Source organism: Penicillium rubens, assembly GCF_028828025.1.
Source record: "Penicillium rubens strain IBT 27055 chromosome Unknown utg000004l_segment0_segment0, whole genome shotgun sequence".
Taxonomy (NCBI): Eukaryota; Fungi; Ascomycota; class Eurotiomycetes; order Eurotiales; family Aspergillaceae; genus Penicillium; species Penicillium rubens.
In genome coordinates, this window is record NW_026890602.1 from 191,428 (window position 1) to 205,099 (window position 13,672).

Here is a 13,672-nt window from a genome sequence, read left to right on the forward strand (position 1 = left end):
AAAAATTTTCCCATCCGCCTTCAACGATGGTGAAATCATACTTGTACGTGCGATTTTTTGTCCTTTGGAATTCCCTGATCTGGGCGCTAACCCTTATGCAGTAAATTCGAGCATTCGAATACATTCGGGCTCGTCGCTTCGGCGTCTTCGAATGCGGTTTGGGCCAAAGACGATCAGACCGGCATTGCACGTCAGACGGGCGCTGGACGAGCCATTGTCGGCGCAAGTGAGGAAGTCTTGTGCTGGGATGTAAAGAAGGGTGAACTCCTTGGAAGATGGCGCGATTCTGCCTGCAGAGCGCAGGTTACTGTGGTCACTCAGAGCATGACAGATGAAGATATATTCGCAGTTGGGTGAGTGTCCTCCAATGTGGCCTAGTCGGGTGATATTGGCTAACTGTTATGTTTCTTTTCAGCTACGAGGACGGAAGTATTCGTCTTTGGGATTCACGCACCGCCACGGTCATTATTTCTTTCAACGGTCACAAATCCGCAGTTACCAAGTTGGCCTTCGACAACGCAGGCGTGCGCCTCGCTAGTGGCTCGAAAGATACCGATATCATCCTCTGGGATTTGATCACTGAGACCGGTCTTTTCAGACTTCGCGGGCACACCGATCAGATCACATCGCTACATTTCCTATTCCCGTCCCCCGAATTACTCACTGCTTCCGGGTTGAGTGAACACTCAGGGTTCCTATTAACTACCGGAAAGGATGCATTGATCAAAGTCTGGGATCTGGCCTCTCAGCATTGCATCGAGACACATGTGGCACAATCAAATGGCGAGTGCTGGAGCTTGGGTCTTTCACCTGACCAGGGCGGATGTATCACAGCTGGCAATGATGGTGAACTTAGGGTTTGGTCGATTGACGAGGCGGCTATGATGGAGATTTCCAGGGAGAAGGTGGGCGCAGATGGTCGCCGAATTCTCACCGAACGAGGAACTTTCTACCGGCATGGCAAGGACCGCACAATTGGCATCCGATTCCACCCCCGTGCAGACTATGTTGGATTACACGGTTCCGACAAGTCGGTCGAGGTTTGGCGCATTCGCTCTCAGTCGGAGGTCCAAAAGAGTATGGCCCGGAAGAAGAAGAGAAGAAAGGAGAAGGAGGCTCGCACCGAGGAGAATGGACCAGAACAGGATAACGATAAGCCTGAGGATGTTTCCGCCGCTCCCGTGTCTGAAGTCTTTGTCCAACATGTTATCGTGCGAACAGGCGGAAAGGTTCGTTCCTTTGACTGGATGACCAACAAGTCGAGTGGCTTGAACCTCCTTGCCGCAACAACAAACAACCAGCTTGAAGCCTACAACGTTGTGCCAGCGAACAAGAAGAATGCCGACAGCGAGGATCCGGACTACACTCGGAGCTTGGCAGTGGACATTCCTGGCCACCGTACAGATATCCGGTCGATTGCATTGAGCTCCGACGACCGAATGCTTGCCTCTGCTTCAAATGGCACTCTCAAGATTTGGAACGTTCGCACCGAAAGTTGTCTACGAACACTAGAATGTGGATATTCCTTGTGTTCAGCATTCCTTCCGGGAGATAAGATTGTGGTTGTTGGTAACAAGAACGGAGAACTCGAGGTGTTTGACATCGCATCCTCGACATTGCTCGACACCATCAAAGCCCACGACGGACCCGTGTGGTCACTTCATGTGCACCCAGATGGCAAGTCTATGGTCAGTGGAAGTGCAGACAAGACAGCCAAGTTTTGGAATTTCCAGGTTGTCCAGGAGGAGATCCCGGGAACCAAGCGTACCACCCCCCGCCTCAAGCTGGCACACACAAGAACGCTGAAGGTCAACGACGATATCCTCAACCTTCGCTTCTCTCCGGATGCACGACTTCTGGCGGTTTCTCTCTTAGACAACACCGTGAAGGTCTTCTTCGTCGACTCGCTGAAGCTATTCCTCAACCTTTACGGGCACAAGCTTCCGGTTTTGAACATGGATATTTCCTATGACAGCAAGCTAATTGTTACTTGCTCGGCTGATAAGACCGTTCGACTCTGGGGTTTGGACTTTGGTGACTGCCACAAGGCCCTCTTGGCCCACGATGACAGTATTATGGCAGTGGCATTCGTTCCTCACAACAAGGATGGAAACGGTCACAACTTCTTCAGTGCAAGCAAGGACCGTAACATCAAATACTGGGACGGTGACAAGTTCGAACAAATCCAGCGCCTTGTTGGTCACCACGGCGAGATCTGGGCACTTGCCATGAGCCACACTGGTGATTTCATCGTCAGTGCCAGTCACGACAAGAGCATCCGCATCTGGCAGCAAACAGATGAGCCGTTGTTCCTGGAGGAAGAACGTGAGAAGGAGATGGAAGAGGCTTACGACAGCACACTTACCGCATCCCTCGAGCAGGAGGACGGTGAAGACGGCGAGAAGGCTGAGGCCGTCGATGCGGGCAAGCAGACGACCGGCACTCTCATGGCCGGAGAAAAGATCATGGAAGCTCTGGAACTAGGCCTCGAGGATCTCGAAGTCGTACGCGACTGGCGCAGGGTCAAGGCCGTCAACCCCAACGCTGCCCCGCCCGATCGTAACCCCGTCTACCTGGCTCTCAACAACGTCTCCGCCGAGCAGCACGTTCTGAACACCGTCCAGAAGATCCCCGCCGCTGCCCTCCAGGACGCTCTCTTGGTTCTACCATTCTCCAAACTCTCCGCTCTCTTCACCTTCCTCAACATCTGGGCCGATCGCGAATGGAACGTGCCCCTCACCTGCCGCGTGTTATTCTTCATCCTGAAGACGCACCACCGCCAGATCGTTGCCAGCAAGATGATGCGTCCTATGCTCGACAGCATTCGGGCATCCCTTCGTCGGGTCCTTGCCCGTCAGAAGGACGAGATGGGCTTCAACCTTTCCGCGCTGCAGTTCATTGGCAACCAGATCCGTGAGCAGAGTACCACGGACTACGTTGATGAGGAGACTTGGGAGGAGCAGCAGGCCTCCAAGGGCACGGGCAAGAAGCGCCAGTTTGTCAGCGTTGCCTAAGTTTACCTAGGATTAGGTTTGTGTACAAGCATGTCTATTGGCGTTATGATCATTTTCGACCTTGTTACCTTGGAGGTCTTCTCTATACTGGTTTCCATATAAAAGTTTTATATCCTTAGGAGTTGAAGAAAATATAAGGAATGTATGATAGTTCAATTTCGAAGTCAAATATAATCTTTTCCCTGGGATGTCTACTGAATTTTCATAAATATAAGTGTATAGCAAAGTATAATTCATTCAATTGGTCTAGCTATTATATTCTCCCACGGGCAACAATCCAAGCAGTCGACGATATGAAAAAAAAAAAAAAAGAAAAGAAAAGATGTCAGAAATCTGCATTGCAAAAATCATTAGCGATTTATTCCAAAGCAACGACGCGTCGCCTTTTCCCAAGATCACAACCAAGAAAAGAAACAACAAGCATCCAAAGACTCTACTCAGGAGAACCATTATAAGCATCGACGACAGGGCTTTCAGCCTCTGCCATACCTCTTCCGGCTCTTCCTATTAAAAATTCCGGTTCTAATGCGAATCTCATCATGATAGAGTCTGTTTGGTGCGATGCTTGTTGTTCCTTCACTGGTCCTGTCAGGGGGGTTTAGTACCACATACCTATTAGTGGGTTCTTCCAGCATGAACCGAAGATCAATCTCATTTCTTGGTCTCGGTCCACACTGGACTTTTGCTGTTGGTTGGAGCTGGAGAAGAAGAAAGAGTTCAGTTGGGAGTTTTGTGAGAAAATTTGGCCCGGTGGAGCTCCGTTAGTCATGTTGGTCACGTGCTGATGTTTTTTATGGGGCTCTACTGTACCCCTGGGTAATCGATTTCGGGATTTGTATAAAATTGGTATGGAAATTCAATATTCAATCAAGGTTCATTGTCATACTGGTATATGTTTCATAATGGTCATAATCCCCTGTTTCAAGGCATGTGGTGGTGAACTATCTCGAGATATGATCAAGAGGACGGCTTCATTGTCCCACAACAAGAACAAGTCCACCACTGGGTCTCCATAAAGCTACTGCACGAGATGCAGACCCATCCAAGAGGCTTCTTGTCTGCACCCCGGTCCAAGGATTTCAGGGTATCAAGTGCACGGGTTCGGTTCTTGAAAACAAATGGATCCCCGGGATTCGTTTGCTTCTCTTCCTTTCGATCAATAGATAAAGGCCTTTTCTTTGGGTTTTGTGACTCCAAATGCACTGGTTGGGTGGAATCTTGGCCGGGGGTGGACGTAGATAGCGTATTGGTTGGAGGTGGTCGTTCTGCTGCACAAACATCACAACACAGGAAGGTAGACGGGTTCTCGAGCGTGCACATTGGGCAGATCCACGGTGTTTCGTAAGAGCTGTTATCCGCTGTGAGATCAACAGCTTTATTGCGATCCAATGACGGAGCTTCTTTTGGAAGCACAGGCAAAGATTCAGAGATAGCAGGCGGGATGTCGGAAGCAGTAGGTGGCGGTGATGATTCTGCTCGAGGTCCCGCCGGGTTTTCTTGACTTGGGGGGACATATGACGACTCGTATTTCTCCCTTTCTTCTTCCTGTATCAGCTCTATAAAGGCCTCCATGATAGCACGCTCGTTTGCATCGTCTTCCTCAGCCTGGGTCCTGAAACCATGCGAGGCTTCTTCCGCAAGCTCGGTGCTTCGATCAGTACCGGATGCGCAGCCCTGAGTTACTTCGATTCGCCGCTGCGCAGCGTCAGCCCGGAGCTTGCGTATATCTGTCCCTCGGAGCACGCGAGTGCCGCCAAGCTTTTTGCCGGAATTTTTAGCAAGAACTCTCCGCTGTTCAGCAGCTGCACGAGCCTGACGTCGGGCTTCATCCAGCGGGATTCTTTGGCCGCCTAGGCGCTTTCCTTGAGACAAGAATCCCTCTCCAGTGTAGCCTTTTCGGGCTAGTTCCTCATGCTCATCACGAAGTTGATTCCACAAAGCATGAAACTGCTGGTTGTGAGGACCGATCACATTGTGGGACAGTCTAGATTTCATCAGAATTTGCGCATATTTTGGGGTATTTAGATACAAATTCACTCACTCATGAAGCATAGTATCTATAACCTGCTCGATGGGGAGAAATTGCCGTTGATCGGAGGGATACCGTAATCTTAAACAGATCTTTTGGCCCGAGTTGACATTCAGCCCCAGCAGATTTCGCTGCTGGGGATAGAACTCACAGAGTGCGCCCACTTTCCAGGCGCGCTGCCGCATGATCGGTTTGACCAGCGATGCGACTTTGCGCAGGATCAAGAGGGCCTCTGCCTCTCGGGGGCGTTTCTTTTCGTGGCGGTATTCCGAGATCAGAGGGTCTAGCTCCCGCATTTTCGTGATTTTAGATCAAAAACTTCGATGGTACGGTAAAAAAAAGGATGCCGCAAGTATGAAGATGTTACTGCCTTCTTTGGGATGGCCTCCTCCGAGACGAGGGATGTAAGCAGGCAGATTTCACATCAGAACATGACCAAATGGTAGCACTACACAGATAGTGGTGCAGGTAGCCAGGAACAGTCAAGGGGACATGGCCAGTGATGGAAATTCCAGAATTTATCCAAGTTTGGGACATCCATGGATGGCCTTCTCCAGGGCTGCCCAGCATAGTTAGTTGACTAACTAACTAACCTAACGTAAGCAAGGCACACGTTGAACGCCCGATATTTCAGGCTATATTGAAGATCACGTGGCTTCCACATAGTCGTGGTGCAATGATGCTTTTCCAATCATGTACGATGGTAGTAGATATGATTAGAATAGAATTAGGACTGATCTCCGGGGCTATGCCCAGGTAATACTAAGAGCCGTCAAAGCGATGATTATTCCTCAATCTTGTCTATGCAGTTGCATCATCTTGGCCCAGATATATATTCATAGCATCTCAACATAGTACAGCAGTTGAGTTGTTGAAAATCATATTTTGGTGATTTTCCACTAATTCTGATTAAAGAAGGTTTCCAAAAATCAACAGTAACAACCCAAAGGACATAATTAGTCCAGTATACTCCACCACCCTTAACAGTTTTATACAAAGCGCTGCTCATGTGACCTTTCCGATAACACTCTCGGTGTTATCAGCATCCATCCATCTTATCGAACTTTCGCTCTTCTTTTTCTTTCCAGCTTGTTCTTAAAGTAAACAAGATGACGAGCGACGACCAGTTCTTTTTTGACTACGTGAGTGTTATGGAAGGAGACAAAGAAATACCTTCGGTGCTGATACTTCCTCACCCAGCTCGCGGCTATACCCCATGACGTAAGGCGGTATTCCCTCGAAGTCGCAGACTCGATCGACCGACAAGTTGATCATGCCGCGCACGCGATCAAGGATATGCTGGCCCAGCAGTCATGGCTACCACCAACTGTTCGTCCGGCTCGTGTTTCTCCCAGAAACCGGCCATCTCAAGGCCTGACAGACCGGATTCAAAGCTGGATGGGTCGGAATCGCGCATTCACGGCAGCCATCCTCGCATTTATCGGAACCGGTGTTGTCTTATACTATGGAAACAAGAAGTTGCACGGAAAACGGAGAAAGGCCCGAAGGGCGAGCAACGGTGCAAGGAAAGAGATTGTTGGTATGTGTCATAATGTCCGCATTCGATCTGCGCTGGGATCTGGGTGCTAATTTTGTGATTATAGTTGTTGCCGGTTCGCCGCATGAGCCGATGACAAGGGCTATTGCCATGGATTTGGAACGTCGAGGGTATATTGTATATGTGACTGTATCTTCCGCGGATGAAGAGCATATCGTCAAGGCTGAGAACCGTGTTGACGTCAAGGCTCTCTGGTTGGACCTTACAACCGTGAGTGCTGTTCGTGTATCTCTTGTACGGACCAAACTAACATTGTGCACTAGACATCCTCCTCACCGTCCGAAATCCATCCTTCGTTGCAAGAGCTTCGCTCCTTGATCACTCAACCACAGTCGCCTATCGCCGGAGTGCCTCCGCACACCTGCCAACTGAGCGGCCTTATCGTGGTCCCGTCCCCGAACTATAGCTCAGGCCCTGTCGCGACCATCCCGCCATCTTCGTGGGCCGACACGGTCAACACCCGTCTCCTCTCGCCTATCCTCACAGTGCAGGCATTCCTCCCCCTGCTGACCCTCCGCAGCAATAATAGCACTATTGTGTTTGCCTATCCCTCCATATCATCCTCCCTTTCCGCTCCATTTGCTGGACCGGAAGTCGCCACAGCCCGAGCAATCTCAGGCTTCGCAGCCTCGCTTCGCCAAGAGCTTCGTCTTCTCGAACAAGGCAATGTTGACGTCGTCGAGTTGCAGCTGGGAAACATTGACTTGGGGCCCACATATAGAAGCGGCCAGAACCAGATCGCAGGCACAGAAGTTCTTGCATGGAGTACCCAGCAGCGAGCCCTTTATGCCTCACAGTATCTGTCCAGCGTTGAACAGCGACCAGTTGCCTCTGCTGGTCCTAGCACAGTCCGCGGATCCCCGGCGCGGAACCTCCACTACGCTATTTTGGATGCTTTGGAGCCCACCTCGCGCGATATGTTCGGCCGGAAAGTGTCCAAGAAATCTGTCCTGTATGTGGGCCGGGGAGCCCGGTCGTACAGCCTAATCGGGGCCTGGGTTCCAAGCGGACTCGTGGCGCTGATGATGGGGTACCGCAGTGGGAATGGGATGAACTCGGAGACCCCGAGTGGCAGCGGAAGTGAAACCGGTTGGGAGAGAGTTTAAGCTCTGGCACATCTCCAGGGCGCTTCCATATTTAATATATCAAAAGCCTCGCTTGAATAATGCTCTTCTGTACATAATATCATTGGAAATACTCTTCGCTCTTAATGCACTGTTCTGCTTGATTTGATTTTATCAATCCAACGTATCGTTTAACCTCATAGAGGCAATTGTTAGATTAGGAGTTACTTAGGGTATGATCGGTATCATGAAGCGTCATCCCATCCCTAACCGCCTAGGCAATTTCCACCAGAAGAAGTAAACCGACCCATCACCTCCCCATAAACCGGCATACTCTTCATCTCATTCAATTGCTCACCACCACACGTCCCGGCAAAAGCATCGTGCGCGCGTAGCGGATCCCTTCTCGCCCGCTTAATCTTACCGTGTGTCAGGCGGCGGCGCAAATGGATCAGGGCCCAGGAAACGAGGAAGAGAACCAGAACCGCAGCCAAGATGCCAAAACAGTATTCCATCACAAGAATGCTCTTCTTTCCATGGTCACCGACGTCGAGGAACGAGTACGGGTACCAGCCCTCGGTTGCATGAGTTATGTATGCAACGCAGAGATAGAGCAGGAGCATGAGGAGTAGGAACGGGATTGCAATAAATGGGTGCGGCGCTGTGGCTGGGAGTACGATTTCCAGCAGGGCGTAGACGGAGTTCAGGCAGTGTAGGGAGATCTGGTGAACCGGTGGGTTAGCTTGAACTGTGGCTTTCATTAATTGTCTTTTGCCTCTGCATCAGCGGATTAGAGGAGTGTTGCCGGGAAATTGGAAAGGAGGGCTTGTGATATTTCGATGCCGGTGCTCGGGTGCTTCCTTAGGATTGAGCTTACTGACTGAGCCCGGTTTCTTTGGCGGGATATCGAAAAGAAAGGAATAGGAAGATGATACGTACATTTTGCCAGCCGGTGAATATCTTCCAGGGGGGAGCGAAGAGCAGAGCCCAGTAGACAATCGTAACGAGAAACGGGTACGTCGTGACTGTCACATACAACAGGCTGTGTAGTACGCGGAAGGCTCGCGGCCAACGGTCGAGGAGAAACGAGTGCCCCGTTCGTGCATAGCAGGCTGTATGGATAGCGGCGAAGAGCATGTAGAAGCCAATACCCCAGTAACTCAGCCAGGTGAAGTAGCTGAAGGAGTGACCAATCGAAGCGCGGTTATCGTGAGTGCCATACCAACCCCAGAAGATGAAGATGGTGACGAAAATGTACAGTGAGATTAGACCGCGAAGACAGACGAGGATGGCAGGAGGTAAGATCCAAGACGTCTCGAAGTGGTGCTCGTCATCGGTAATCGGGTCGACTCCGAAGAGACTCGTTAGTGAGAGTCGAGGCATGCTGTTGCGTGGCTTGCGATTCCGTTGTACTCGAGGATGATTGAAGTTAAAGAAGGAAATAAACAAGAAAAGAAGATAGAGATGTATATGTACTAGCTCAGACAGGCAGCAAGCTGGCATCTAGGTGATGACATTGAAGCCGGAGGTACTTCTGTCTGTTTTTCCCCACGATATAGACTGACCTCGCAAGCGGTTCTACGCCTTTAGCGGTCAGATTAGGAGGACCACTGTGTGCAGGAAGTATTGCTCTCAGTTTCAACTTAGATCCATTCTGTCCCCACCAGCGCTGATCATTCACACCAAAAGAGTTTGAAGGCTTGTGATTGAATCTGACGTTGAATCAGAATCAGAAGTGAGTCTAACTGATAGAGAGCAAGGCCGAAATCTAAGATTGTCCAATATGTATCTAGAGCGAGCTACGTCGGGCAAAAAGTAATTATAGAGTTCTGGGACTACTGATGTATACCTTCTTCTTCTCGCCTTTAAGGGCTGTTCTAGGTCCTTATGTACATGGAGATAGATACATACGACTAGGTACATAATGAATCTCATTTTAACTTGCTTAGCAGCTGCCGCCTTCAGATAGCTTAGGCATCGTTTGGCTGCAAAGGAGAGCTGCTGCGTCCCGACTCCCAGCCATTCACAGGCTCAGATGGCCAGACATTAGAAAGAATCTGTGCTAGTCTCTCCGGAACGGATCTTTCATCTGAGCCTTGAAATCGCGACTGGTTAATAATCTCCCTTTCCCTTTTCCCAATTTCCCTAATAGTCGGTACGCCCACGTTTTGGAAATTGTAGCGTGTGATCAAAAACGAACGAGAGAACCAATCAAGGAGCCGATGCTCATCATTCGGGAGGAACTCAAGACCAAAAGGCACGACACGAAGGTTCTGTAGGCGGCGGGAAGCTTGATTAGATGAGATCAAGTGCCAGATCTGGAGAGCGAGTTTCTCATCCATTGCCGCATTCACAAATATCTTTTGAAGAACGGATGTCTCGACTTCATGCGTTGGGTCTACCGGCCGCGGTCTCGGATCGAAATGAAGATCCAGTACAAGACTATGGAGGTTTGAAAAGCCCCCCACAGCCTTGTACATTTCGCACTCTTCTTGACCGCCAATGGATCTTTTGATTGGAAGACGGAGTTCCTCAAGCTGGGGACAGGATTTGGCTAGCTGGCTTATGCCAAAGGCATCAAGCTCTGGATATTTATACCCAGAGTCCTCCTCCGTCCTGCCCTTGTCCCGAATGCACGGCACAATGATAAGACCTTTTAGAGAAGGACCATGTCGCTGTACGATTTGGTTCAGAGAAAAGGCGCTGCGAAAGCCGCGAAGATGGAGATAAACCAGGGGATTGAATGCCCTTATTGCAGAGACTCCAATATCATCGTCACTTTTGAGATCTGGACAGCGCCAACCGCGTCCATTTGTCGAGATAGACAGTCGCTCGAGGTTGGGCAAAAGCCCAGCTAACCGTGCAAGATGGATGAGTCGGATAACTCATCAAGTCTAAGGGACCGAAGCTGGGAAATACCCGCGATACTGGCCAGCTTTAGTAGGATATTTTCGGGTGGCCCGGATTCACCGATCGAAATCGAATGCAAGGAAGATACCGGCACGGGTTGTGTGGAAACCGCAAGATTGTGCCATTCTTGCTTCAGCATAGCGACTGGGAGTCGATGGGCCGTGGAACTTTTCCGTAAGAGAAGGTGCTTCAAATTGGGAGCCAAAAGAAGGAAAGGCAGCATTTCGTCAATCTCTACCCAGCGGCCTTTGCTATCAGATCTGCTCGGGATTTGGACGGACAATGTATGCAACCCCTCGAGACGTAGAAGATTGATATCGATGCCGGCGAAGTCGTCATTGCTCATTATCTTCCTCACTCGAGGGCAGGTTTGGTTTTTTAAACCTGGGACGCTGGAGGTCACGTTCTGCGGCCAGAAAATCTTCAGCTGACATTTCGGGTGGTGCTGTGATATAGCTTCCTGCAGAGAGATGGGAAAATCGTTCCGAACGAGAAATTCGATCTCTGCTAGATGGCACAAGCGGGCAACGAGGGCAGCAAGTGGCTGCCAGTCTCTTTCCCATTGCCGATAGTTCGACCAACCTTTGAGGAGGAGGACTCCTGAGGCATAAGATAAAGTAGGATCTGTCAAATGGTCCTCTAGAAAGGTGTCTTGCGTTGCAGGGTCATCTTGGCCGACACGAGTATTTCCCAACTTGCAGCCTTCCAACTGCCAGACGCGATCCTGTGGTGAATTGCCTAAACCTGGATTGAGACATATAACAGATAAATTCCTAGCGTGTTTCACGAACTGACGCCCCTGGCCACCCTCTGTTAATTCAGAGACGGTTTTTCGGAGACTTTGGGCATCCCAGAACTTGATAGAAAGGCGTTGATAAAAGAGCGGGGCGGCTATTTCATAACAAGTGTGATTGAGCCGACTGAAAGCTGAGAGTGTTGTACGTGAATCCAACCCATCAGCATGAAGCTAAAGGTTTTAGTGTCTCACCAGAAAAAGAGTGCGCGAGGTGACATACACTGAGACATATTTGGCGCAATATTTCCGGTGGAAGATGATTCATTCTGTTTAATGGGTTGCAACCTGGATGTGTTAAAATATGAGAACTATTGAAGACAGAAAAGAGATTCACGTGGGCTTTGCTTAAAGTGCCATTGCCAAGGCCATAATACCTTACTAACTCGGTATGGTTTATTGAAATTTCGTATATTTACAGACCTATTTTAACAAACGACATATAGGGGACGGTGTCACTGATGACCTTGTGGCTATTAATCTTGCGATCTCCGAGGGAGGAAGGTGTCGTGCCAACTGCGGCTCGAGCACCACTCATCCGGCGTTCATTTACTTCCCCTCGGGCACGTATCTCGTCAGCTCTTCAATTATCCAGTACTATATATATCTGCAAAGAGAAACTAGCTAATATAGCCAGCTAGAAAAGCGAAGGTTGACAAACTAGGCATCGTCCTGTCTCAACACAAAGTAAAGGCACAAAACACTAAAAGTCTAGAAAGATCTAGCAAAAAGGATGCAGAGTCAATAAGAATTGGAAGAGCTGTTATACTACACGAAAGTAGCACCTGCCTCGAGATGTAGCACCACGTTCTTTATTTAAGGTCCTTGAAAGTCTTGTTCTTCTTTAAGAAATCCACCCACACGATCGGTTTATCCTCCAGAAGCCTTAAGGCTCTCTTCCAACGGCTTAGAACCAAAGTATCCGTCTTCATAAACAAGGCGCATCATCTCCAGGAACTCTACCGCTGCCCAATGCGACACCCCCGTCGAGTCTTTAAACCCCTGCAGGAACATTTCGTATGGCAGACTAAAGAAGCCGGCCACCTTACTAGCCTCTGGGAAGGCCTGCTTGAACCCGTCGACAGGAGTTGTATACTTCGTAGCACCTAGTACACGCTTCCCCAGCAGCTGGTCTCGCTTTCGTACAATTGCCTTGACCTAGATTCCAGAGTTGCGAGCGTCGAACAAGGGAATAGGTGCGGTTTCAGGCATCGGTAGTGCGAACATCCAGGCATTCTCTAGTAGGTTCTGTCTAAAAGCCCCACTAAGAGACTTTATATACATCCCCGGTAGGAAGGTGGCCGGATACCGACTTATTTAGTACTCCTCAATCTTAGCCTTGCCGTCGAATTGATAGACGCGCTGTTCAGGGGGTTGCTGTCTGAGGGGATGTATTTGTGCAAAGATATAAGAGCTGGGAAACATCCAAAGAGGAAGAGTTTAAATCAACTAGTTTTGGTAGTTTAAATGTTGCCAAGTGTTGCCAAGAAGCGGCTTCGAAATCGCATCAGAACACGATATCATACTAGCTCCGTGTTGATGGCTAATTATTGATGGCTAGTGTCTTTAGGAAAGATGTTATTCTTCTTCACTCGGGGGATCACACACACAGGGATTTGCTTGATCATTGCGGGGTTCAATATGTGCGTCAGCTCTATAAGAGCTGATCTTATCTAGACCAGTATCTAACTTAGGGAAGTATGTGAATCCAAGAAAGAGAAAGTGTTGGCTCTATTTATAGACTTGATGTATATTCTTGAGTTCCCCGTTGGTACCTAGGTACCTAGGTATACTTCCAAGGTTCAGTCCATGGACCGAGTACCTGGGTACCTCGGTAGGGAATAACCTTGGAAGTGGCACTATTCCCAACTAGGGATAGTGGTGCCCACGGACCACGGTTCAGTTGACTCAAAAGGACGCGTAAATTGCCCATTTCATCCCAGACACTTCAAGTTATAAGATGGATGGTGGTACTATTAAGATCTAAAAGCAATTCAGTATATAACAGTTTTGAATCTGATTTCATTGGGTTATATATCCATCCCACTAGAACCTATTTAAACCCTTTAGGAGTGTGGTACCCTCCTTGTTCCAAAATATAAGTAGGGGATGGTTTCACTTCTCTCATTGTTAGGTTGTTAATCTGAAAGGCTCGACTGTCCTGAATTTTGTATCTCGCTAGGCACCAGTTATGTTTCCAGGTTATACTTATGAAATAACACAAATTTCAAGTTCTTCAACGGGAAATGATGAAACCACCCGTTGTGGGGAGAGACGGCAGAGGAACTCGGATTCTAGAAGATA

General features: G+C 49.1%; 6 protein-coding genes across 6 annotated transcripts; 2 read left to right on the forward strand and 4 right to left on the reverse strand.

Annotated features, from left to right (window-relative positions):
• Positions 1-26: 26 nt before the first annotated feature.
• N7525_010021 (snoRNA-binding rRNA-processing protein DIP2) lies at positions 27-3,014 on the forward strand (the record flags this gene model as incomplete). The annotated part of the gene is made up of 3 exons (XM_002560261.1): positions 27-43; positions 102-353; positions 416-3,014. 3 exons carry the CDS (start codon positions 27-29, stop codon positions 3,012-3,014), a joined length of 2,868 nt encoding a protein of 955 aa, XP_002560307.1.
• Positions 3,015-3,447: 433 nt separating this feature from the next.
• N7525_010022 (uncharacterized protein) lies at positions 3,448-3,783 on the reverse strand (the record flags this gene model as incomplete). The annotated part of the gene is made up of 2 exons (XM_061214938.1): positions 3,448-3,599; positions 3,627-3,783. The coding sequence occupies 2 exons, from the start codon at positions 3,781-3,783 to the stop codon at positions 3,448-3,450; spliced, it is 309 nt and encodes a 102-aa protein (XP_061067450.1).
• Positions 3,784-3,971: 188 nt separating this feature from the next.
• N7525_010023 (metalloendopeptidase WSS1) lies at positions 3,972-5,339 on the reverse strand (the record flags this gene model as incomplete). Its single annotated transcript, XM_002560262.1, has 2 exons — positions 3,972-4,998; positions 5,056-5,339. 2 exons carry the CDS (start codon positions 5,337-5,339, stop codon positions 3,972-3,974), a joined length of 1,311 nt encoding a protein of 436 aa, XP_002560308.1.
• An 813-nt stretch (positions 5,340-6,152) lies between these two features.
• On the forward strand, positions 6,153-7,707 carry N7525_010024 (DUF1776 domain-containing protein; the record flags this gene model as incomplete). The annotated part of the gene is made up of 4 exons (XM_002560263.1): positions 6,153-6,185; positions 6,244-6,583; positions 6,648-6,811; positions 6,865-7,707. 4 exons carry the CDS (start codon positions 6,153-6,155, stop codon positions 7,705-7,707), a joined length of 1,380 nt encoding a protein of 459 aa, XP_002560309.1.
• Positions 7,708-7,931: 224 nt separating this feature from the next.
• On the reverse strand, positions 7,932-9,048 carry N7525_010025 (uncharacterized protein; the record flags this gene model as incomplete). Its single annotated transcript, XM_002560264.1, has 2 exons — positions 7,932-8,387; positions 8,605-9,048. 2 exons carry the CDS (start codon positions 9,046-9,048, stop codon positions 7,932-7,934), a joined length of 900 nt encoding a protein of 299 aa, XP_002560310.1.
• Positions 9,049-9,635: 587 nt separating this feature from the next.
• On the reverse strand, positions 9,636-11,636 carry N7525_010026 (uncharacterized protein; the record flags this gene model as incomplete). Its single annotated transcript, XM_061214939.1, has 3 exons — positions 9,636-10,549; positions 10,594-11,542; positions 11,592-11,636. 3 exons carry the CDS (start codon positions 11,634-11,636, stop codon positions 9,636-9,638), a joined length of 1,908 nt encoding a protein of 635 aa, XP_061067451.1.
• Between the last annotated feature and the right edge of the window lie 2,036 nt (positions 11,637-13,672).